Source organism: Tetrao urogallus (assembly GCF_951394365.1).
Source record: "Tetrao urogallus genome assembly, chromosome: 2".
NCBI lineage: Eukaryota > Metazoa > Chordata > Aves > Galliformes > Phasianidae > Tetrao > Tetrao urogallus.
The window spans coordinates 61,571,778-61,598,969 of record NC_136814.1 but is presented as its reverse complement, the minus strand read 5'-3'; the positions used below and the strand labels follow the sequence as shown (position 1 = coordinate 61,598,969).

The following is a 27,192-nucleotide window of genomic DNA, read 5'->3' as shown; positions in this document are numbered from 1 at the left end:
TTTGTGCAAGTAATGTCCTTCTACCTCTTTTGTATCAATGGATAATAGTCAGTTTAGCTCAGCCTTCAAGTAAGATTGCAAAATGAAGCGTCACCCATATGTTCACTTCGATATGCATTAAATATGTGTTCATGATCCTGTACTAAAAGACTGTTGTGGAAGGTGGAGAAGAAAATGAACTGATCCCAATTGACATTCCCATGTTTCCTTGAAATTTATGACAACCTTCTCAAAACAGCATTTTGTCTAGAAAGAGTTTCCTATTTACTGAAGACTGTACAGAATTCAGTTTGGGCCAATTTATTCAATTTGGAATTTATGAATTTAGCTCCAGCAATCTTCATAATTAATGCAAATTACTATTAAGATAATCTTCAGAGAAGACCCTAGACACAAAAGTAACCATTCATACCTGCAAAATAATTTAGGCTGCAAAACCAAAGAAAGATTTTAGATCTAATCCCTCTTTCACCAGCAAAGCTAATGACTCAGGTGGATAATTGATTACTCAATCAGGGATAGATATCCTTTGGTAAATAACAAGAGAGTAGCTGCAAAAAACTTCACAGAATTTGAGTAGAGTTCTGAGACATTTGAGAAAAAAGTAAGCTTGGGTTTGTAAACTTTTGCCATGCATCAGGATTGAATTATTCGTATTTGACTTAGAAGTTAATCATTTCAGTGAATTCTTTTGTGTTCATGTCAACGGCTCACAGGCTGGTTCGGCTGGGTTCTGTGCCTAGTGGGGCAGAGGGATTTCGCAAATCCGCACCTCTGGAAAAGGGAAACAGGGGACCCTAAATGACTGAAAACAGTGGCAACAATCTGAGGAGAAACAAACTAATTTACTAAATAAGGTATCGGAATGCAAGATAACACACCATAATATAATATAATTAGAACTGAAGCTAATAAACTAAATACAATGAGAATATCTGAAAGCTATAGGCCTTACACTAGTGTGAAGTGACGCTTGTGGTCAGGACAAGCAGCAGGGAGGAGAGGCTGACGATCGAAAGAAGGAATGTCAGATGATCTACAGAGCCTTATATCTGTTCCCCCTGAGCAGAAATGATAACTGCACAGCAAACAGTCTTCTGGGGAATGTAGTTCTTCTCTTCTGGGACCGGAATCCGGAACTGGAGCATTAACACTTTAACTCCCAATGCACTACATGATTTTATAACATGGAATACCGATAACAAAAATCATAAAACCATGACAGTTCACCATCATTGTGGTAATCTCCTTCCTCATGAAATGGAGGAATGACTGGAGGTCTCTGTATAACAGGACTGACATTACTTTGTCAGCTTGAGATTGCAGACAGGAAATAACTTCCCATTTTTATCCTCTTAGAAATATAATAGTAGGTAACAATTGATCAAGGCAGCCTTATCAAGTAAGTAGCAACCCTGCCCATGGCAAGGGAGTTGGAACTAGATGATTTGTAAGGTCCATTCCTAACCTAAGACATTCTATATTTCTGTGATTATTATAAGTTATTTCATACATGTAATAAAACTAGACAATTTATCTGTTTTAGCAGTTACTGATTACTTGTGCCATCTATCATTGTTTCTGGAATGTCCCTTTCCTACTGTAAAAAAAAAAGTCATCTATATATTCTCCCAGATATTCTGGTAATAAAACTGCAGCATACTTTGGTAACAAGTGAATACTGTCTTCTCAGAGCTTACTTGGAACATGACTGCCTTTCTCTCATACTAAAGGAAATTCATCCCCTTAAATATGTTCAAGCAACTTATACTTCTACTGAGCTCATGAGAAAATGAGTACAGAAAACTGCTAGAGAACATGCTCAAGAACCTTTTTGCAAAGACTATACATATTTAGTGATTACACACACACACAAAAGCAGCTCATAGTGAACTTTTCAACTGAGCTCTACCTAGAAGAAAAATAATCTACAACCTGATTTCCTTAAGTGGATTTTGACAGGTTCAATGCAGTGACATTTCCTTTGGTAATCGCTCTGTAAAGCAGCTAATACCATCTCCAGTCACACTTTCAATTTTAAGGTCTAGTGCTTGAGTTGCAACTCACTACTTAGTCAGAAGAGGATTCAACCTTACTGAGAACTTGCCCTTGGAATTGCACACATCTTACTTTTTCCTGGCTCTGGGATACACAGAACCACAGTGTGGCCTACTTTGAGTAGAAACATCCCTTCTGAGCAGAGAGAAAAGAATGGGAGAGTCTCTAGTATATTTTTGAAAAAATCTTATCCGTTATTCTGAAGGTTTCAGAAGATAATGAGACTTAAACAGTTAAATTTGTTTCAAACAGTGACACTTCAACAATCTTGAGAAAAGATAAAAGAACACAGAGAGGGATGTTTGAGAGCCAGTTAGAAGCCAGTTATGACTTGCAAGCAACTGTAGTTTATGCTATGTTAGCCAACAGGATAATCCAAACTTAAGAGCATTAAGGAAATTGTGTAGTTCTTCATCTATAGCCAGTCAGACAAAGAAGAGGAAAAAAATAATAATAATGAAATTAAATGATCATTTTGCTATTATGAATTAAAATCAAATATTTCACAAGCCAATATATGCTAAGCTTCTCAGAGCACATCAGACAAATAATTAAATAGAGTTATCAGTCTTGTTAACTTCTATACAATATTCTCAAGAAATTACGTAGAAGTCAAGGTCTACGATAAACAAAGATTATTCCTACGCGTTTAAATTACATGCTCATTTTCATAAGACATAGTATTTGGACAGGACAACCGTCCTGTTATATGCTTAAAGAACAGCTATAAATTGGATTAACATCAATTTACAAAAAAGTGCCAGCAAAGCTGCAATCCTCAAGTGAGTGTTCCACAGTTGACCTAGGCAGAAAGAAACTATCAGAAGTAATATTTCAAGTAAATGTGTACACCTGAAGTAATTATGTATTTATTTAGCAAATAATACAAGATATTTTATACTCAGGGTACAGAAAATGGACTGAAATTCATAAAATGTAAGCTTGAAGTGAAGTGAATAATTGATAATAAAAATGATAACCAGATGCACAGGTCTACCAAAGTGAAACACAATCTCTACCAAAAACTCCAAAACAAATACTCATATATGCTAGTGTCAACGGTTTATGGGCTGGTCCGGCCCAGTTCCGTGACCAGCAGGGCGGAGGGATCTGCGGATCCGCACCTCTGGGAAAGGGGAAGCAGGGGACCCCAAAATACTTGAAAACAACAGCACTAATCTGAGGTGGAACAAATGATTTTACTAAATATAGTATTAGTAAAATACAATGAGAGAGAGAGAGAGAGAGAGTCTGTTTGAATTGTATAGACCTCACCACAATGCTGGGGTGAGAAGTGCAGTCCAGTTGAGTGACTGAAGTACAGACGGCAAAGTGCAGATGGCGAAGCGCAGGCGGCAAAGCGCAGGCAGCGAAGCGCAGATAGCGAAGCGCAGACAGCGAAGCGCAGGCGAAGAAGAAGGATCAGGTGTCCTTGCATGGAGTTATATCCCCTTGCTGACCGCAAAGCCTCCTGGGGAAATGTAGTTCTTCTCCGTTGGACGAACATTCGGCAGATATCAAACCCCACCCCCAGTGCATTACATGATGTTATGGTGTGGAATATTGATGACCAAAAATCATAAAACCATGACATTCCACCCCTTATTCTACATCACTACATCATGCTTAACACATGGGATTACAGACTGCACTCCCCCAATATCAAATTCCCTTGTGGTACACACTGAACATCCCCGTTTTTCTGCATCACCCACCAGGTGGACCCAGGTCCCTGGGCAAAGACAGTTCCACGAAGAGGTTTGCCCTTCCCAGAAGCAGGAAAAACCCAAACTGCTTTTCCTAACATGTTCTTTACATGTACTACAGGGACCTTATCTCCCTCTACAATATGTAGGGAGCTGGATTGGGTAGGACCATCTCGACTGATTGATCCTCTGGTGTTAACCAGCCAGGTGGCTTCTGCCAAATGCTTCTCCCAGTGTTTAAATGTTCCGCCACCCATTGCTTTCAACATGGTTTTTAACAACCCGTTGTAGCGTTCGATCTTACCAGAGGCTGGTGCATGATAGGGGATATGATAAATCCACTCGATGCCATGTTCTCTGGCCCAAGTATCTACAAGTGAATTTTTAAAATGAGTCCCATTATCTGACTCAATTCTTTCCGGGGTGCCATGTCGCCACAGCATTTGCCTCTCCAGACCTAATATGGTGTTTCGGGCGGTAGCATGGGGTACTGCATATGTTTCGAGCCACCCGGTTGTTGCCTCCACCATGGTGAGCACATAATGCTTACCATTGCGAGATCGTGGCAAAGTGATATAATCAACCTGCCATGCCTCCCCATATTTGTACTTTTGCCATCGCCCTTCCTCCCAGAGAGGTTTCATCCTCTTAGCTTGTTTAATTGTGGCGCATGTATCACAGTCATGAATGATTTGTACAATGGCATCCATAGTTAAGTCCACCCCTCGGTCTCTGGCCCATTTGTATGTTGCGTCTCTCCCTTGATGACCTGAGGTCTCATGGGCCCACCGAGCTAAAAATAACTCACCCTTGTTCTGCCAGTCCAGGTCTATTTGAGCCACCTCAATTCTGGCAGCTTGGTCTACCTGATGGTTATTTCGCTGATCTTCTGTAGCTCTACTCTTGGGCGCATGAGCATCTACATGACGCACCTTTATAACCATATTTTTTGTTCGGGTAGCAATATCTTTCCATAGGTCAGCAGCCCAAATAGGCTTGCCCTTTCTTTGCCAATTATTTTGCTCCCACTGCTGTAACCAACCCCATAAGGCATTTGCTACCATCCATGAATCAGTGTAAAGATAGAGCATTGGCCACCTCTCCCGTTCAGCGACATCTAAGGCCAGTTGGACAGCCTTTACCTCTGCAAATTGGCTTGATTCTCCTTTCCCTTCGGTGGCCTCTGCAACTTGTCGTGTGGGGCTCCACACAGCAGATTTCCATCTGCGATGCTTTCCCACAATACGACACGATCCATCTGTGAATAGGGCATATTTCTTTTCATTCTCTGGTAATTCATTGTATGGTGGGGCTTCTTTAGCACGAGATACATCTTCTGCTGGTGGTGTTCCAAACTTTTTACCTTCAGGCCAGTCCATGATGACTTCTAGGATTCCTGGACGGCTGAGGTTCCCCATCCGTGCTCGTTGTGTAATCAACGCAACCCACTTACTCCAAGTGGCATCAGTAGCATGATGGGTGGAAGGAACCTTTCCCTTGAACATCCAGTTCAGCACTGGCAGTCGAGGTGCCAGAAGGAGCTGTGTTTCAGTACCGACTACTTCGGAAGCAGCCCGAACCCCTTCATACGCAGCTAAGATCTCCTTTTCAGTTGGAGTGTAGCCCTCCTCCGACCCCCTGTAGGCTCGACTCCAGAATCCCAAGGGTCGGCCTCGGGTCTCTCCTAAGGCTCTTTGCCACAAACTCCAAGTGGGGCCTTTCTCTCCAGCAGCAGTGTAGAGGATGTTCTTCACATCCTGTTCCATCCGTACTGGCCCCAGGGCCACAGCACGGGCTATCTCTTGTTTAATCTGCTCAAAAGCCTGCTGCTGCTCAGGACCCCACACAAAATCATTCTTCTTCCGTGTCACCTGATAAAGTGGGCTTACAATGAGGCTGTAGTTTGGAACATGCATTCTCCAAAAACCCACTACACCCAGAAACGATTGTGTCTCTTTCTTATTAGTGGGGGGAGACATGGCAGTGATTTTGTCGATCACATCTGTCGGGATGTGACGACGGCCATCTTGCCACTTTATGCCTAGGAACTGAATCTCCTGGGCAGGTCCTTTCACTTTGCTTCGCTTAATAGCAAAACCAGCACGGAGAAGGATCTGGATTATTTGCTCTCCTTTCTCAAAAACTTCCTTTGCTGTGTTGCCCCACACAATGATGTCATCAATGTACTGTAAGTGCTCAGGAGCACCTCCCTGTTCCAGTGCAGCTTGGATCAACCCATGACAAATGGTTGGACTATGTTTCCACCCCTGGGGCAAACGGTTCCAGGTATACTGAATGCCCCTCCATGTGAAAGCAAACTGTGGCCTACATTCTTTGGCCAAAGGAATGGAGAAAAAGGCGTTAGCAATGTCAATGGTGGCATACCACTTAGCTGCTTTTGACTCCAGTTCGTATTGGAGTTCTAACATATCTGGCACAGCAGCACTCAATGAGGGTGTGACTTCATTCAGGCCACGGTAGTCCACCGTCAGCCTCCATTCTCCACTGGCTTTATGCACTGGCCATATGGGGCTGTTAAAAGGCGAGTGAGTTTTGCTGATCACTCCCTGATTCTCTAATTGATGAATTAACTTCTGAATGTGGAGCAAGGAATCCCTGTTGGTGCGATACTGCCGTCTGTGCACCGTTTTTGTAGCTATCGGTACCTGTTGCTCTTCCACTCATAGCAACCCCACAACAGACGGATCTTCTGATAGGCCAGGCAAAACAGCTAACTGCTTAACACCTGTGTCTACAGCAGCTATTCCAAAGGCCAATTGATACCCTTTGGGATCCTTAAAATATCCCCTTCTGAGGTAATCAATACCAAGTATACATGGAGCCCCTGGGCCAGTCACAATAGGGTGCTTTTGCCAGTCTTTACCAGTGAGGCTGATTTCGGCCTCTAACATAGTCAGTTCTTGGGAACCTCCTGTCACCCCATGAATATAAATTGATTCTGTCCCTTGGTGACTCGAGGGCATTAGAGTGCACTGTGCACCAGTATCCACCAGGGCCCTATATTTCCGTGATTCTGATGTGCCAGGCCATCTAATCCACACAGTCCAATAAACTCTATTATCCCTTTCCCCCCCCTGGCTGGGGGCAGGGCCCCTCTATTTGTTACCTCCGTTGTCTGCAGCAACTGGAGCAATCACCTTTCTGGAGAAGTTCACCTTGGTGGTTGATTTGTCTTGTAATTCTTTTACCCGTGCTTGAAGTGCTGGAGTAGGTTGCTTATGCCACTTCTTCATATCTTCTCCATGGTCGCGTAGGTAATGCCACAAGGCAAAACGTGACGTGGTCTTACTGTTGTCACTTGTTCGAGCAGGAGGACGTCTTCTTTTGATAGCTGAGACGTTGGATGACACTGACTGGGAGGAAATCAAGTTGATTAGCCCCTCAAGTAGGCTGTTTTGGGAATTCTGTTCCTCATTGGATGTATCTGTTACCACCATGTATTCATCGGCATCAGGCACGATTGATAGTTTACCTATTACATCTTCTTGTTTGTTCTCCATTCTGTCCAGCTTTTCAGCTACTTTTTCAATGGCTGAAACACAAGCTCGTAGAGGGCTTAAATGTAACTCAAAGTCTTGAAGTTTATTAAGCAACTCATTTATAAGGGGTCTTCTTTCCCCTCTGCCATACATAGCTGCAAATGTACTGGCGTACCTTTCTGGTGCAGTCTTTGTGAATGTACGCCACATGTTTGGTGTACACCTGGCTCTCTCAGGATCATGCTCTTGGTCTGGCTCATCAGGAATGAAATCGGGGCTATGTAGTGCTTCCACCACAGCACATTCTCTCAAATAACGGATGCCTTCTTCCATATCAGCCCATTTCTTCTTCTCAGGCATCAGATCGTCTTTGAAGGGGTATCTTTCTTTTACAGCTAACAACATCCGCTTCCAGAGGGTGAAGGCCTGGTTCTGGCATGTACTAATACCTCTGTCAATGGCTGAGTCCCTAGCAATGCCACCCAGTTGGCGAGCTTCTCTACTATCTAGCCACACACTGTTGGCCCCACTGTCCCAGCATCGAAGTAACCAAGTAGCAATAGGCTCATTTGGGTGGCGTGAGAAGTCTTTTCTCAGACTTCGAATTTCATTCATTTTCAAAGATCGATCAACAAAGGTAACAATATCTTGCTCACCTCTTGCTCTTCCAGGACTTCTTGCCCTTGTAGGTGTTGGTGACCGTGGTCTTACTGAGGGCCCCTCCCCTGGACTCAGAGGTGCTTCTCTTGGCCCTCGGAGCCACTCCTCTGGACCTCTTTCCTCCTCTTTCTTCTCTTCTAACTGAGTCGAGATTCGCTTTGTTTTCCGTCCTCTTACAGGGGCAACTGACATCGATTGTGGTGCCTCCTGTGGTTGATCAGGTTGATCGGTTCCAATGCTCTCATCCTCCAGCTCAGCTTGGAGCTTGTTTCGTTCGATTATGACAGTATCTAGCTCAGATTGGAGGGTGTGTTGTTGAGATTGAAGATTGTCGATCTTGGATTGCAGGGAGTCTCTCTCAATTCGGAGGGCATCTCTCTCAGATCGGAGGTTTTTCCTCTGGAGCAGGAGACTCTCTCGCTCATTTTGAACTGTTTCCCTGAGACTCTCCCTTTCAATTTCAGAAGCTCTCTCTCTCTCCAGGATAGTATTGAATAAGGCCCGATAAGCATTAGCCAGGCCCCAAATCATATGTGCCTCCTCAGAACTGCCCAAGCCGCAACATTCCTGCCTTAAATAGCTGTTTAGACTCTCGGGGTCTTTCAGGTGTTCTGGAGTAAAGTTCCATGAGACTGAAGATTTCCATCTGTCTAAAGTCTTTCCCAGACCTCTCCACACTCCCTGCCACTCAGTATTCTCTGGTTTTGGGGAGGACATCCTCAAAATATAATAAATACTAATACTGAGCGAAATGATGAGCAATACATTCAGGGAGATTAGTAATACGACTAGGTGTTCATTCAAAAACTGCATTACAGGCCGAAAGGTGAGACTGGAAACCTTAAAAAATCCCAGTCCTGTAAAATTGACAGCTGTCTCCGGAATTGTAAGCCACATTGTACGAACGTGCCAGGTCCATATTTCCACCCATGTTTTCAATTGATTGTATATGCCGATTGCTCCATAGAGCAAGGTGGCCAGCTTAATTAATGCCCAGTATGTTTTGAGCATTAGGAAAGAAGAGGCAGCAGCGTGCAGCCCTTTAAGAGACAGTTTCACTACAGAAAGCATTTTTTTTTTTTTACAGAGGCAAGATAGTAAAGCTCAGAGTTTACAAATATCCTACGATACTGGCAGTCCGCCTGGAGTTCTCAAGGTCACGTTTTCAGAGAGTAGCGGTGAAACAGATAAGCTTTCCCAACGGAACTCTCCGGGAGCAGAGAGTCTAAACAGCTAGAAAGCAACTGTTGCCCGCATTCTCCACCAAAAATGTCAACGGTTTATGGGCTGGTCCGGCCCAGTTCCGTGACCAGCAGGGCGGAGGGATCTGCGGATCCGCACCTCTGGGAAAGGGGAAGCAGGGGACCCCAAAATACTTGAAAACAACAGCACTAATCTGAGGTGGAACAAATGATTTTACTAAATATAGTATTAGTAAAATACAATGAGAGAGAGAGAGAGAGAGAGTCTGTTTGAATTGTATAGACCTCACCACAATGCTGGGGTGAGAAGTGCAGTCCAGTTGAGTGACTGAAGTACAGACGGCAAAGTGCAGATGGCGAAGCGCAGGCGGCAAAGCGCAGGCAGCGAAGCGCAGATAGCGAAGCGCAGACAGCGAAGCGCAGGCGAAGAAGAAGGATCAGGTGTCCTTGCATGGAGTTATATCCCCTTGCTGACCGCAAAGCCTCCTGGGGAAATGTAGTTCTTCTCCGTTGGACGAACATTCGGCAGATATCAAACCCCACCCCCAGTGCATTACATGATGTTATGGTGTGGAATACTGATGACCAAAAATCATAAAACCATGACAGCTAGCTTTGGGTTTACCTGGCAAGGTTTGGTATCAGGATAGATGTAGGGGTGACCTCTGTGAGCAGAGCCCAGCACTGCTCCATGTCAGATCATAGCCAGCTCCAAAAGGGACCAATCACTGCAAGAGCTGACCTATGAGCAACAGCTGCGCCTCTGTGAGAACAGAATGAAGAAAGGGAAACACTACTGCACAGCAGCAGCTGAGAGAGAAGATGAGAGCAAGCAAGCAAGGTTAGTGCAGAATGAGTGCAGAAGGAGCTCCAAGTGTGGAGCAGAAGTTCCCTGCAGACCAGGAGAGACCCGTGGTGAAGCAGGCTATGCCCCTGCAGCCCATGGACTCCACACAGAGCAGATCTTCAAGTACAGCCATAGAGGAGCCCATAGTGCAGCAGTGGATGTAGCTTGAATGAGGCCACAAACCATGCAAAGCCCCTGCTGGAGCAGCCCCAGGCCAGAGTTGCAGCCCATTAAGAGGGGTTCATGTTGGGGCAGAAGGGCTGGGAGAACTGCTGTCTATGGGAACCCATGATGGTTCAGTTCCTGGATAATAGGGTCTGTGGTACAGAGATGTGTTGCAGCAGTGTATAAAGAGCTGCAGCCCATGGGAAGCCCACATGGCATCAGTTCAGGAGGGATCCCACAAAGAGTAGGGGTAGACTGTGGGATAGTGGCAGATAGACAGTGTTATGGACTGACCACAACTCCCATTCCCCTGCATGACTCACAGAGGAATGAGGTAGAAAGATGATGGATGTGGGAGGAGGGGAGGTGGTTTTAGCTTACTTTCAGTCTCTCATTTCTCTTGTTTGTTAGTAATAGGTAATATATTGCATTAATCTCTCTATGTTGAGTCTGTTTTTCTCATGATGTGAAGCGGTGAATAAACTCCCTGTCTTTATCTCAGTCCTTTTCCATCGCATTTTCTCTTCCCTTGAGGAGGGAGATGAGAGAAAGTTGTGGGGTTTACCTGTCCATCAGGGTGAAACAACCACAATTTTACTTCCTTTGTTAAACTTGCTACTGCATTTATCTGTCCCCTATACTAACAGCATCACTTCTTCCATTTAAGTAACTAATAGAGAACATGTAAAATAGCCTACAAGATAGTTAACTAAAAGAAAGCAAAAGAAATCAGTCAACATCTAAAGAACATCGTTTCAAGTTCAACAAGGTGGTAACTTTAACAACGCTCTGGAAGAATCTGAAAAAGACTACTACTGTTGCGGATGATGACTCAAGACAACTAATTAACTAGAATTTTGTAATAGCTGGACAAACAGAGCAGTTTAGATTGTCCCTGCATAGTAAGTCAATTTAACAATACCCTTTTTAAAATCCAACAAAGCTACATTACACACAACTAACAAAATTAGAATACACTAGAGAATGGAGTAGCGTTTCCAGAGAAAGTGAGCAGAGAAGACTAAGAAAAAAAAAAGTGTGGTCACAGGATGAATAACTTCATACAAGTTTCCAGGGAGATAGTGCAGGGAGAACTGCTGTCCTTGGAAGACAAGCTTATTATGACAGCTCTGTGACAGAGCGTATGTGGCCATACAGTTTAAGAAACTCAACTGGCTCATGGCCAAGCTGTTTGAAGGGTAGGCCGAGAAATGTTTATTTGTCGGTCTCAGGCTTTTAGATAAGGCTTTTTTTTTTTGACAGGAGAGTCGAATATAGCATACAGTCAGGTTGCCAGAATCAATGCATGTTGGTACATTTAATAACGTGTTCACAGTTTTCCTCCCAGCCTTCATATATGAAGTTTTTATTCTCCAGAACATCCACACTCGTTGTCACCAAATACGTTTGGATAATATACATGCATACATATATATTTGCACGCATTTTTGTGAATCAGATAAAAAAAAAAAAGTAATTTCCAAGCATGTCAAAGAAAACACTACATGGAGAAGTTTCAGAAATCTGTCTTAATGCATTTCCTAAAAAAATAGTGGAAACTACACAGAGATATGGCCTTCCCCTTATCCTTCTCAAAATTAAGTGCTTTTATTCTTTCTGACATGGTATCATACTTGGAATGGAAAAAAACTGGGGAAAAGCATAGAGCAAAACTGAGAGGAATGGAATAACCTATGAAGTGACCTCCTATCATTATATACAACTGCTTCCTCACCTGTAATAATTTACTGTCCAATAGGCATAATAAAATAGAACTTCTTGTTCATGCATACACAGAGAAGATGAGTAGAACATTGTTTTTTTCTTCCAGAAAAAGTGACATATTTGTGTTTTTCAGTTGAAATGTGAAAATTAGTATGTGATATATGCATATATATATATACATATATTCTTTTTTTTTTTTAATGTGATGGAAACTCAGCATACACAAGTAAAGGGCGAGAACAATTTTCTTCAATTGCTATCAGAAGAACTGTGTTAATGGCTATTTTGTACTACTGTGGAAAAGAAAAAAAAAAATTATACATAGCTATGTTGAATTTATGCTGAGCCCCACCTTGATCTTTCAGAACTGTCATTGTTTTCTCAGCCACTAAGGCAAATTTGTTTCATCACCTTATTGTAAGCTGAAGAAACTTGAAGATGTTTTCTGCTGTTTTCTTCCTTCTATATTTCAGTTTATACTTACAATTCCAGCCAAAAAAAAAAAAAAAAAGAAATATAATATCACATCTTTTTTATTAATCTAGGTATGATGAGCAGATTAGATTTGTCTAATAAGAGAAATAAGATTGGATATTTTGTAGCATTAAATACAAGAAAAAAAAAGTATCAATGAAACATCTAATTCTTTCCAACTGCATACACAATGTACAATAAAATTTAAATTACATTATTCTCAATGTTTAAAAAAAAGACATACAGATTTGACAAAACTAAGATTTTGACTAGATCTGTAGGTTTCTTAAAGCACCATTTCAAAAGCTGACTTAGATTTTTAAGAAGGTGGAATTTTTTTTCCTTTAAATAAAGGAAATTTGAAGTGTTGGGCATGATTATTAAGATTTAACATGCCAAAACATGAAATGTACTCAGATACTGGCAATCTCCTAACAACGTTTCCAGTTTCAGTCATTGTTACCAGCTGGCCAGAATGGAGAGAAAAAGCCTACATATATTTTAACAAATCTGGCTTCTCATGCACGCAACACAAAACAATGCAGTAATATTTTTCGAATGCTCTTCTATCTCCAGTATTTTGTAGGTTTATGTAGTCTAGAGCCAGCTCTGCTGTCTATTTAATTGCTCTTGGAATTTTTCCTCCATTGTCTCACCTATTTTCCAGGGAAGCCATTGGCATCTGCATTGCTTCTGGCACTCACGCAACTCAGCCACACATTTTGTAATGAACCCTCTTCTTTTGCTTGTTTTGAACATGCCAGCTTTTCATTTATATTTCAAATTACAAAAGATAGTATTGTCTATAAGAAACAAATCCTTATTCACTCCATCAATGTCACTCTTAATGGTCCTCCATATATTATACCAAAAAAATTCCAATCTTTAATATCTATTTTGAGCTTAACTAGATTCATATCTCCCATGCCACTTATTTATCAGTTCAAATCCAGTATCTATATCCCATTTGCTATTTTAAAGTGGAATTATCATCTCTCAAAGAATCTGTCTGGTTTCACAGAATTGCCTGCAGTTTCCCACTGCATTAACTGCCTTGGGTAACTTGTTATCCTTGCTGAACTGTCACTCTGCTCACTTAATTTTCCCAGGGCTGCAGTAAGTAACTTGGGAGCATGGCCACAGCCTTACTGGAAGAGTATTTCAAAAGGCCATTAACAGCCCCAAAAAAGGCTTTTGGAAATCTGAGAAGGTAATAAGCTTCCTTGCCTTCACAATGACCACCCTAAAAAAAAAAAACAAAACAAACCAACAAACAGCAGTTCTGAAGCATGACCTCCTTTCACAGATGGGCTGAGCCATTCATCCACATAGCTGATGATGTTATTCTTTAAACAAAATTCTATTAATTTATTTCCAAAGGAGTCAGGCTCACTTCTATAACTAAAATTGCATAGTGGAATTCATAATTTCAAGGACTTCAGCAGCAACAGTGAAGATGAGTGAGGACGGGAAATGTTGGAAGCTTTTCAATTTAAATTCAGTTATTATTTTATAATCATGCAAAATTAAATTTCTTGAACAATATTAATAAAATATTAGCTCAAAAATATGCATTGGTATTCACTGAAAGAGTTTTGAATATGAATATTGGGAGGCTTTAAAAATCTTGTGAAACCTCAATACTCCGAAAACTACAAAATTCAGTTCTAAGCCACATAGTGTTTGAGTACTTATTACCTTCTTTCTACCCCTCCAGAAAAAGTACCTTTTCATTAGAAGAGATTAATTATACTATGTCCACAAGTTAAAATATTACTAAACTTGGACTACTGTACATGAAAATACAGTTACATATAATTATAAAAGCTTTCTAGCAAAGCTCAAGAGCACAAACTTGAGGGGGTTTTTTTCTAGAGAAAGCTCTCTACAAGCAGCGCTCACTGGTTTTAATATTAGTAGAGAACACTTCGTGAATGATAGCTCATCATTCAATTGCAACTTTCCCACTTTCTTCAGTATTTTTTTTAATAAAATAAAATTTAAGAATACATTTTTAATAATTAATTTTAATAAAATGTTTTAATAAAACAAATAAAATGAATCTGTATAGGGGTTACATTCTACAATGTAAAATAATTACAATTTTAAAAGATTTTTAAAGAATAATTACAATTTATAAAGAACCATTATTACACATATCAAACATCATATCAGTGTAGAAGGCAAGCACAAAACTAATTCAGTTAATCTGAATTACTTGATCAGTCTAAAAGGCAGTTGTACACTTAACTTCATGGAATTCAACTATTAAATTACTACCGAGACAACTACTGTCAGTTCATTTCTGCCTTAATATTATTTTAACTGAATTCTTCATTGTTGGTGTAAACAAAAAAACCTGCAAAAATGTTAGTTACTTGCCAAGATACCACAGTAAAAGCTGAAGTGACAGTTAAAAAGAAAACAAAACATTACATGGATATCCCAAAAAGACTTTCAACAGTCAGAGGCAAGTATGAGGCTTTGGCTTCATCTTGAAATAGAAATATTTCAGCTCAATGTATGTTTAAGCCTTTCCTTAAAAGATACGTCATTTTGAGTGTGCACATGACAGAAGCACAATTTGCTTCCTCTCACGTGAATGTCCTTCAGTCTGAAGACTTCCTCAAGCTTATTATACACCCTTCATCCTCCACTTATGCTGCTCAGAATATCAGCAACATCAAGATCTGAGCTGGAGGTCAGAACTATCTGGGCTTCTACCCAGCTTTCTCATGTCATGATCCCACTGGCAGTATTCCCTATCCTCCTAGCCTAACAATAGTATCACATTGCATTAAACAAGTTGCCAAATTCATGACGGTATTGACTAACAGTCACATCTATGTACAATTACACCTGTTAAAGTCTCATGCTATTTTCATGTTTCAGACCCTTCAAGACAACAGCCATGATTATTTACAAAGTGCCTTATCATTCCATTATACCTTCAAAAACTTAGAAGCAACAACATTGGAAAAGAGCTCTCTCTCCCCTTCTGTGTCAGAACTATGCTTTTTGCAGCCTACACAACATTAAGCATCACTGAACCACAGCACTAGAACCTGCTGATACCCACAGTTAAGTATTTATTCCTTTAAGAAAATGGAAAAGCCATTAGTAGAATTCATACATGAAGGTACAGACTAGATTTAGTGATTTGAAAACAATACTACAGAAACAAGGATTTGCTTCTGAAGGAAAGGGAAAAAAAAAAAAGGAAAAGGAAAAAAAGGAAAAGGAAAGAAATAGAAAAACGAGAATACAGACCCAGGAAAGGGTAGCTTATGAAACAGAATGACTTGTAGATATGCTGCTCTTCAGTATTTCATTAAGCAATTAATCAGAAAGGAAACAAATACTTATTTTGATTTGCCACCAAGATCAATAAGAGTGAAGACGTTCTTAAGGAAATCTCCTCAGTAATAAGGAGATAGGAAATAGTAATAATTCTAGAAGGCCATGATGAGGAAGAGATCTGTAATTAGATCAACTCTGGCTCTTATTCTTCTAAATGCAATTCTATTTTCAAACCCAACACTTTCTTGTTGCACACTAAAACAGTGCCTTGAAGACTTACTCTTGTGTAGCCTCTGCAGCACTTCCATTTAAAAATTTCACAAGTCAATATTCCTACTGCTTTTCCGAAAATCCATGAGGCATCATTATGAACTCAAATCACTTCAGATGTTATACTGCTTCTGATGCCAATTAAACTAAACATTTTAATTTTTAAGACATAATGTACCATTCTGTTTTCTTCCAAGAAAATAAAGCAATCAGGATTGCATTAAACAGTTATTGATATCTGATATTAAATGGTAAAACTATCTGTGAGAGAAGATAATAAAAAAAAAAGTTTTTCCCATGACAACAGAAGCCTAAAGTACTTTGGTTTCAAGCAACCAGTTAACATTCAAAATCCAATACTTAACTGTATAATCATTACCTAGTAACATTTTTGGATGTCATCTTGGGTAGACAAGGAGTGAAGCAACACCAGTGTAGATGTTGTATTTTCACAATTATTTTCATAATCACAACTGCTGTCTCTTAGCAACTTCTAAATATAGTTGAGAATTTGATAAGTGATCTATTTAAGCTGTTTTAGGAACTGTTCCCACTTGAAGCTATCTTTTCCACACAGTCGACAAAATAAGTTCCTGTTAAAATCAACATAATATATTGACTTTTCCTCAGCTACAGAAATTAGTTCATTTTTCAGCTTTCTGTTTGGAAAACAGAATTTATTTGAATACAAAGATTGCTGTCAAACAGTTTGATCATTTTTTTTGCAATACCAAAGATGATAATTTGTAGGACTGCTTTCTCAAACTTTCACAGAATGCTGCTGCCCTTCAATTGCTGTTTATCCAAACCTCTGTCCCACTTGTACAGTAAAAAGTCTTGCCTCATTACACTGGATTTCTGCAGTGTGCTTTTCCTGCTGGAGCTTTTTCAGCCCCATATCTGTTCTAAACTGATAACAACTTGGGTGTTATTTAAACATCCCTTGTGTAACTTTTAAAGGTCCAAATAATGGTTATATTCATGAAAGAAAAACAGCCTGCTAAAGGAGCCTGTCTGACACAGATTAACAAATTTCTTTAAGTGTTATTCTCAGGAATAAAACTCCGGAGAACCACAAAGAGCTTCAACTACCTTCATGGCTGTAGAGAGTATCTAGCAAATAACGCTGGTTTCTTGTACAAGATCTTTCTTGAACCTGTCCTACCTTGTATTTTTTGTTTCATCCTTATGGACTCTAGTGCCAATGAGTTCCACTTTGTATGAAAAGTTTTAAGGCAGAGCAGTGTTTAATGCAACAAAACTACTTCTTTATCATGCAGCAATGATGTATACTTCATTTATTCTCATTCAAAAGGAAATCTATAAGTCACAGCATAATCTTCATTCATAGTTATTTGCTATACATAATATAAGCAAGAAACACCACACTGCATCACAAAGGCTAGAAAGAACACTTGTTTATCACCTATAATCTTTTTAGCTGATTTACTGTCTTATGCTAATGTCACTAAGCACAAAAATACACTCTACTCACCAAATAAATTGCTTGAATGTCCTTGCTTAGATATGGGCTTCAGTTCATTTAATCCCCATGCATAACGCTTATAATTATCCCAGGCATATTTCATCATCTGTAGGGAAACAAAAGCAGGATTATAATGTTGATTTTGCAAGAAGCCACAGCAAATACTGACTTGACAATATTCTCAAAATTAAATATATTTAATTCAATGCTTCATTAAATTCATGTTCTATGCATTAGAACTGTAAAATATTTGCACAATAGCCTGTTCTCTGGATGCTAGTGGTGTAGTTATTATAAGAGCTCTGTGTCTGCCGGATTTACGTGGCCACTGGTATTTGCACACTTATAATAAACAATATTTAATAAATGAATTTATGTTATAAATTAATTCAGGTGTGATTTCATTTCCTTTAAGCATACATCTCTCAAACTGATGGAAATATTTTGTTGTTGTTGTTTATTCTAGAGCAGAAATTTTTATGGTCAAAATGAAGAGCAATTCACAGGAGTTTTCAGTCTGTCAGAGACTTTCTCGCATAAAACTAGCTGATGCAAACTTAATGCAGCTAGTGAGTAGAATGAAGCTAGAACGGGGCAGGCAAGACATCTCGGAGAGATCTTGAGATAATAATGACATAATCTTCTATGACTGTAAGTGCTACTGAATGCCTCCATAACTACTCTGATATGCCATTTTGCACAAACAACCAACAACTTCTACAACTAAGCATGGCTATAAAGATATGTTTGCTGTACAGAGTTGCACCACAAATAAATACTGCTTTGGAAAATGCCCTCAGGGAACTGAGCACAAAGCTCTGCAATAAGAACAGAAGACATTCATGTCAGAAATTGACAGCAGATCCACTTCTGGGCACTAATCACTCTCTGTTACCATGATCAACCAAGACCTAGCCTAAAGCTAGGGGATGGCTGGTGTATGCAGCCAAGAGATGTCCTGCTGCTTCAGCAGGTCCAGCATCTCTCTCGGCCAGCATCACCTTCAACTTCTGCTCAGGAAGAGTCTTCTTCAAGGATCACATCAGCAACCTGAATTTATGTAAGAGCAGGAGAGTCTATGCCACTACATTGTATCTCCTCCCCACTTCCACAAAGTAGAACTGAGCTAGGAAAGCCAGAGGTCGTCTTCCAGACAAGAAGTGATGGTTTCAGACCTTTTCAAAGATACTGCTTCAGGCTGTCAGCTGACAGCACAGCTCTGCCCTTGCTTTCAGACCTCTTCCCGAGGCCATGCATGCCAAGGATAATTCTGTTAAATAGCAGTTATAATCCTACATTTAAAAGCAACAGCCTTAGGACACACTGATAATAGTAATCCTCAGCTTTCTTTCTTCCTCTTTCCGTTGCTCAAATTACATAGAGAAATCATGTCAATTAAAAACCCACATTAGGCCAGACCATAATAAATGACAACAGATTTTCTGGAGTACTGCTATGCCAGTGGGGAAAAAAAAAAAAAAAAAAACTTTGCTATTTACAGAAGCATAAAAGTGCATCTTATCCCACAGAAGAATTCAGGAATGCTAATTTACCACAGAGCATCTACAGGGTCAAGTTCACAAATGCAAAAATTGGAGTCAACATTTACTGTATGAGCATTTTCAACCAGAAAGCGTGCCTGGTGTCAGATCTCAGCTGAAAGGCAGTAAGAGCCTGTGTGAGAATGTCTGCAGGCAGCAGGGATGCACCAGCTGGCAGGAGCTGTGTTCCTCACTCAGCTTCCCTCTGGAACAGGCATTTTGTCCCAGCACAGACCTAGCAACAGGCAGCCCCATCACAGGCTTTATGTCTGTGTTGCAATCCCAGCTCCTGGTAAAAGGGAGGCATATGGCTATTTTCTAATCTACCAATTAATTTTTCCAGTAATTTTACATTTTATACAAGAAATATTTATTCAGCTCTGCAGTCATGTGCAAGTCCTGCATGCTCAGCTTTATATATTAGAAAACAAATTCTCAAAGATCCCTGATCTACCCTGAACCTGGCATTTTCTATGCTTTGTGAAAGTTTAGTTTCTCATAAAATCACATTGGAGTTCTTTTACTTTGTTTAATCTAGGAACACCGCAAGGAACTGTATATTTATTTATATCACATTTGTAATTAAATGATCTGAAAGTGATTGAAGATTCTGACTGTAACAAAATTAAGATTGCACAAGCCAGTGATCTTCTCCCTTATTTTAATCCTAGCACATCCCTGTTCCTTCTCTTGCAGAAGAGGTGGTGGTTACCCATCACCACACCAAATCAACTCAGGGATCAGAAACTTCTGCAAATTTTTGTTTTTAGAATAATTGTTGTCCTATCCCATCACCAAGAGTATCAGAGTAACCAAGCAGGAAAGACAGGAACAGTTCCAAACCTATTTCAGCCAAAACACTCACAAAGTGCACGACACTACAAGATGTTCCCTCCGTCGCCTTTAGCTTTTCCAACTGATTTACATTTTGATCATATTGCATTGTAAATGCAAATGTGCGCTCTTTGCAGAAGCCATTTTCTGTTGGTCAACCATAAAATCATAAATTGTTAGAAGAGACTACTAAGATCATCCAGCCTAACTATAGATAGTGAGATTAGAAGCTAACCTACACAGTAGACCCTACCTTCTAACAATAGTTATTATTAGATTTTAAAGAAAGACTCTTATTTCTGAAAGTCACCCCATTTTGCAGAAGGTACCTACTCAGTATACTGGACACAAATGTAACCTCTAGCAACCAGACAAGCATCTGCCTATGTAGCAAAAAGTTACTGGGACTCGGTGTTACTGTGCAAAGAGCATACAGAAAAACACAAGTCCTGAAAACATACCAACAACCACCACCAACAGCTCTTAGCACTGCTGGAACCACAGAGTCAGAGTTTGTGCTTCAGACTTCGCAGTCAGTCTCAATTTCTAGAATTTGGCACATCAGAAGGGCTTTATACACTTTCACCCTGTAGGAATCAAGATTCCTATAAACAAGAATCTCCTATCTGCTAATAGTTTTATTGTCTACATAAGAATGAAAAAATTCTAAAATACTGCATAGCAATTCACATAGATCCAAGTTAAAGATAATTAAGCATTTGCTTAAGTCGAACTTGTAGCACTGGAAGCTTAGAAATAAATTATAACAATTGTTTGGAGAAACTCAACTATCCTTGCAGTCTTCACCTTTCTGTTTGCACGATACATCTCCAAAAAGGTATCTCTAGATGGTTTTTGTTTTGCTTTGTTTTTTATTTTCCTATCATCAAGGCCCTTTTTCTGACTCCTTGAATAAGTGCTGTTGAGTACTTGAAATTTTAAGTAAATCTCACCTTTACTGAGAGCATCTATGTAACAAGAAGTTCCTAATGATGAAGAACATCACAGATCTTGGCCAGGTGATCCCAGATACCCTCAAACTTCCCTACAGTTTAACTAATGAAATTATTTCACTTGAGCGCTTTCAAATAAATTCCTTATTAATCCTCCAGGATGTCAGTAGGCAGAATTACATTTGCATGGATGTATTTTCCTCAGTTCTTCTATCTTTGCTAAGACATATTCATTGAACCTAAAAATATAGATGGGCCTGGCAGCTCACTGAGAAACCCTAAGTCTACATTTGCAAGATCTCTTTCTGAGCCATGCCTTAGGCCATTCAGAAGAAGCTATAGCTTTGTGCTTGGCTATGTAGCATCCCCCTCTTTAGTAAGCTGGCTGCTTTTACATCTTCAGAACAAAATGATGCAAGAATTTTTATTTCAAAAGTTAGAAAATATTGAAATACCATATCTCATTTCTGTTGGAGAATACCTAAGTGTGCTATTACACTATTATAATTGGTATCAGCAATGATTTGGAAGAAAAAAGTGAGAGTGTGACACTATTCATGAAAGGATCTGTGCAATTTTTTCCCCAAAACACTTCCTTTAGAGCTAAAGAAAGATAATTTTACAATTCTTCTCGACCAAAAGAACATAATTAACTACAAAACAAAAACAAAAACCCACAACAAAACAACCAACAATAAAAACGCACAACAAAACAACACAAACTAACAAAAACCAAACAGGTTTGTTCTCCCAAAGCAGAAACAAAGACCTTTATAACAGCAGCTGGAATGCTGGCCAAAGGATTATGAGCATTGACTACAAATTACCATTTGTTTTTATTTTAGCTACTGCCATCTTCCAAAACATGTAACATAATGTCTCAGAAGGACATATATAAGGCACTTGAAATGTGCAAAATAGATTTCTACTCAAACAGGAGTACCCAAGAGCTCAGGCATGAAACACTGCTAGAAAATGAGTGATGCTGAATCAGCACAGTAATGGTATTTAGATGAAAAGTACTGCAGCACTATGTGGAATGAAAGTAAGAATGTAGTAAGATCTATTTTCAGCAGTTAAGATGCAAGCTATGGAGATTTCAGAGAAGATGCCAGGAAAATAATTTAAGCACCTTTCAGAACTGCAATATTAAAGAAAAGGCATTCTCACAACATGAAATAGCACCATGCTAACCATCAACAGAGTCATTTAAACCATGCCAAGAGAAGGAAACAGAAAACTAAAATGGTACTGGACATTCAACAGAATAAGACCCTTGAGAAACTCTAACAGGAAAAGCCTTTAAAACAAAACAAACAAACAAACAAAAAACAACATATTAGACTCCTCTACTCTATTAAATCTTTATTGTTAGATTAAAAATATCTTCAGTCTACACTAAACATTTTGCATGCCGTTTTCTTCCCCCCCCCCCCCCCACCTTTTAAATTATTCCTAAGCAGAGATGTATGTTCATTAAGTTTAGTTTCCCTGAAGCTTTTCTCCTTCCTGTTGCTGTAACTAATGCTTAATTCTTTCACAGCATCAGTAAGGGAAATGATGGAAGTCCCTAGAATTAGTAAGCAATGGCTAGACACATTCCACTTAAACTTTCCCCCTGTACAAGTCAACTCATATGGGTGATGTCCGTATAAGGTCTGGCATTGACATTCCTCGTAACATGGTGCTGTTTTGAATTTGTGCCTAAAATAATGCTGATAGCACAGCAGTGTTTTTATCTACTGCAGAGTTGCGAATGCACAGCAACAATGCTTTCTCCTTTTTCCAGTCCTGCCTCTTCTCCCCTGCCTGTCACGAGTAGACTCGGGGACTGCACGGGGATGCAGGTAAGATAGCTGTCTTAGACCGGCTGAAGCAAGACTCCACAACACCTAAGACCACTCAGGTCTACTTGTGGATAATGACAAGTGACTTCTGCATCTCTCATCCCAAGCCCATCTTCTTTCCTTCCCCTAATAAATCACTTTTACCTCAATCCTTTCTCACTTCTGTTCTTCCTGCTCCTCCTCCCTAGGCAGCCGTGTGATGCTCATTTGCTGAATCCAATTCAACAAATCTCAAGTGGCATCCCCAGTGTACGAAGACAACATTACATTAACCAGTGGAAAAGCCTCAAGTTTTGGGAAGCCTTACTTTCTTTCCATGCCCATTACTGCTAACCTACTAACCTAAACAAGGTTCAGAAAAAGACAATTTTCAATTGTTCTCACAGTTCTCAAATAGTAGCCAAATTGCAATACAGCTGAAAAACTTCACAAGCATTCCAGAAATTGTTATTAGTAAGCATAACAGTACCTTTGAAGGTATTACAAGGTCACCAATGAGGACTTCTCTGTGAAAAATTGTATGAACTCCTTAAGCTGACTCACAATCAGTTCTCATAAAATCATGCTGCATACATGAGCTCTTTTCATACGCTTTTATGGAATTCACTGTTAATCATAGTGAGTAATCTTTGGCAACACTGCCTGTCTTCTTGGAAGTTAGTGGAAATACTACATCCATGCTTCACCGTCTTTGTAATCAGCATACTATTAGATCTCTAAAGAAATACAGGGCTATTTTGCTAAGTTTATTGACCTTGTCTTGAATAACCTACATATTGAAAACGAGAAGCAAAAGGGTTGTTTTGTATATCTCAATACATAATGCTATTTCTAGGATTAGGAACTGCACTGTGAAATCGTTCGGAAGTTTCTCTTGTTTCAGAGCACACCCATTTTAACTTTTATCATTTGCTATTATTACTTTGATAGTACTTCAAATTCTTCATTTCAATCTTTTATGGCAGTTCTGCAGGTAACTGTAATATGTACCAACGTCTCTTCCATCTATGTATCTATATCAGTTAATAATAGCTGCCTTGAATTTCCTCAGAAAACTAAAGCAAACATACACAGATCTTAAAGTAACTCATCTCTGTAAACAGCTTTTTGCCTGCTCAGACTTGTTCTAGATCAGATTTCTAGGTAAAGATGTAGGGTGCTCTACTGTCATGACTTCTTTGCTAATTACTTGTAGTTAATCTTATCAGAGTAGATACGTAGATATGTCCAAGGGTGATACATGTCTGGGTGGTTTTTTCTGTTGTTGTCTTAAGCAAAATCTCAGCTTCCTGATTGAAGATCAAGAGAAAACTAGATACTGAAATCAACAAATCAGTTTATATTCAGATCCTGTTTTCTGTAAGTAGAATCATCTTTAGAATTTGATTTGAGGTTAAAAATTAGCACTTATAACCAAAAGATTTTTATTCTAAACTCTTCATTTTACAGTTACTCTCTCTTCTTCCAAAAACAAAGTAGCAAAAAAATCTCAAATATCCAAAGAAAGTTCATTTGATTGGGTACTTTTTATATCTTTCCCTGAATCTGACAAAACAAGACAAATGATAACATACTCCCTTGTTGTAGTGGCAACAGAATTTTGTTTTTCTACTTCAAGATGTATAATATAAATCCTGTCACTATGAAATTTCACATACGTATATAGCCACTTCTTACCTGTCAGCAGGAAGATTATTGCAAATCAGGAGCTTGACAGATTTCTGGTGTTTATAACCTCATTCTCTAGTGCCACTTCCTCAATGTTAAATGCAAGCTACACGCTTTCACAGTGCATTTAACAGTCTTTGCCCAAGAAGGACCAGACCATTCCTCCTTAGCAGGTAGATGACATGCACACTCAGAAGCATATTCCAACTGAGTTCCTCTGAGAACTTAGTGATAGAATTTGTCCCCAGCCAAGTAAACCCCTAAGGACGCTGCTGTATTCATTAATGGAATGGTTGACAAGAACCCCCAGTTACTGATTTCCAATGGTAAGTGATTAGAGATTTGGGGAACATTTAGGTGCCTGCCTAAATGTCTTCATTTGCCTTCTCACAGGAATGAAGGACTGAGAACTCAGAAGTATGTAAACCACTCAGTCTCAGAAGTACTTCTGAAACCACCATCCACAGCATAGGACACATAGCATTCTTTGAGTGGAAATACCTGGAGATGTAACGATGTCAATACATCAAGGCTAGCCAAACCAATTTACAGGATTCTCTGTTAATATTAAAAATGCACATTGCATCATGAAATGTTTTATATGATTCTGTCTTAAAAGTATATATGAGCAAACTCCTGCATTTCAGAATCCCACAAAATAATTTATTGCCCACACACACACAAAAAAATTAAAAATCCAAGTTCTGTATATTGAAAAGAAACTAAGAGGGAAAATAAAAACATTAAGAACTATTCTGAGGATTAATTCATCACTTGTACTGCAAAGCACTTCAAAATTCTCATATGGAAAACCTGACAGAAATGCTAAGTATTATTCCCACATGTGTTATATTAAGTTACAGATAAGCTTCTATTCTTGTATTTTCTACTCTTCACAGTAGCTTGTAAGCCTCTTTAGCAGCGTATTAAACTATCCCACTAATATTCATCTTATGCTGCTGTGGGCATCATTTGTTAACCAAGAGACCAAGCTGCACAGTGCTTCATTCTTATACACATTTTAAAAGGATAAATTATTCCATTAATTCTGTAACATGAATTCTAATCAAAAGTTAACTAAAGAGAATAGGAAACTTGAAGATAAGATTAGTTTCTACACTTATTTCATTGCTCTCTATTTTGTTTAATGCGCAGGCACACACAAAAATAAGACTGTTTTGTATAAAAAACAATTAATAAGAACACAAGCCCTGATGCTGTGATATGTCTGCATAAAATATAAAAATAAAGAGTTTATTTGAAAATTATTGTACAATTTGCCAGGAGACTCAGTGGTAAATTTTTTACTCATTTATCAGACATATCTTTCTTTACCAAACACTGAAGCACATCTACAACTATGAATTTCCTGAATAAGTGAAGATACACCTATATGCATAGCACTGCAGCAAGTCAGAGCTGGGTTACAATGCTTAAGCTATTGCCGTCACAGGGTGGTGAGGCAGAGGAACTTGCAAAGAAGCCAGAGCTCACCTCCACACTCCAAACACTGGTGTCACTCAGATCAAGACTATATCAATGGTCTGCTTCTCCTCTAAACAACCCCGACACCAATAAAAAAAGCGAACTACTGGTTCCAGCACCAAGGTATCCTAGTTGAGAACTTATGCGTGTCTGAATGAAACCAAATAAGGCACAAACAATGCACAATCCTCCTCGTGAAGAACACTGTGTTTGCATTCTCAGAAGCCTAAGATCTGTCTAATCGCAGCCAGATGAAATAATCAACTCCATGGAGATAAACATGGGTCAAAAAACTTGTCATGTAGTTATGCATGTCTATTATAGTAGTATTTATTCTACCTTAAACCAACCAAAGATGGACAAGCAGATTGCTTTCTAGCTCAATTTTGGTTTAATTCACTCAACTTCAGCTTTCTTTTGCCTGACCAAGCAAAAAAATATATGAAAGAAGTCTTCATTTCCTTTTAAAACCAAGGGATTAAAATGATATATTTTGTGTGTGTGTGTGGCGGGGGGGTGGGGGGGGGAGCAAGGGGGGAAAGGGAGAAAGATCCAAATAAGCCAGGATTTCAGTGCATGCTCTAGGCATTTTAAGAGTTTTTTTTTTTCTGAAAGCAGATATTTGATGAAAGCGTCAAGGCAGATGTTGTCAAATTACTCTGACAGCCAACTCACAATTATTAGTGGGGAAACCAATGGCACATTCTCAGTAACTAAATCAGTAGGAAAGAAAGAAATGCAGATGTAGTATTGAAGTATAGCACTATGAAATTGAACACAGCTGACATTAATGTTGAAGATGCTCTATTTTCAGATAGCTATAGATTCCACTGACATCTGTGTAGATACACAGGAAGAAAATCAACAAAAGAACATTCTAAATAATACGGAAATTGATTCCATACAGTCCCTATCTTACAATTCAGCAACTGTTACCAAGATTTCAGAAAAACATTGAAGCTTAGAACTTGTCACACAAGACCACTGTACTTCTCCAAAAGGTACGCCATCTTCAAAACCTAATGGCAAAGTCAAATGGACTCTTAGACAGATGGACTGAAAAACTATTTCCATTTTACTAGAGTAAATTCTGGATGCTGTTTCTTCATAAAATTTATGATTTCAGCAGTTTGGATTAATTCATTTTAACTTCACGATGGACAAAATAGTAATCGCTCCAATGTTGATGCTGTTTTTTCACTGGTGGTTCATTTTTAAATATAATCACATATAACTTTTGTGTTAGTGAAACATCCATAAAGTAACGTGCAAGAACTTAAGACATTGTTCATTACTGACAATAGCGAGAAAGAAAGCTGATTTTCACTTAGAGAGGCATTGCAAAATTGTACAAAACCTTATGTTTCTTTGATCTTATGCATAAGCTTCAGAGGCTGATACATATTCTGCATAATTTGACTAATGTCATAAAAGAGAAATGGGGGAAAAAAAAGAGGAAGAAATCTATGGA

General features: G+C 39.2%; 1 protein-coding gene across 1 annotated transcript in view; it reads right to left on the bottom strand.

Annotated features, from left to right (window-relative positions):
- Positions 1–27,192, bottom strand: part of MAN1A1 (mannosidase alpha class 1A member 1) — a gene marked incomplete at both ends in the record, with an annotated part of 139,699 nt that overhangs the window by 89,126 nt on the left and 23,381 nt on the right. The window contains one exon of the mRNA XM_079532451.1: positions 17,403–17,499. Coding sequence (XP_079388577.1) covers positions 17,403–17,499 — 97 coding nt within the window. The remainder of the gene's footprint in view (positions 1–17,402; positions 17,500–27,192) is intronic.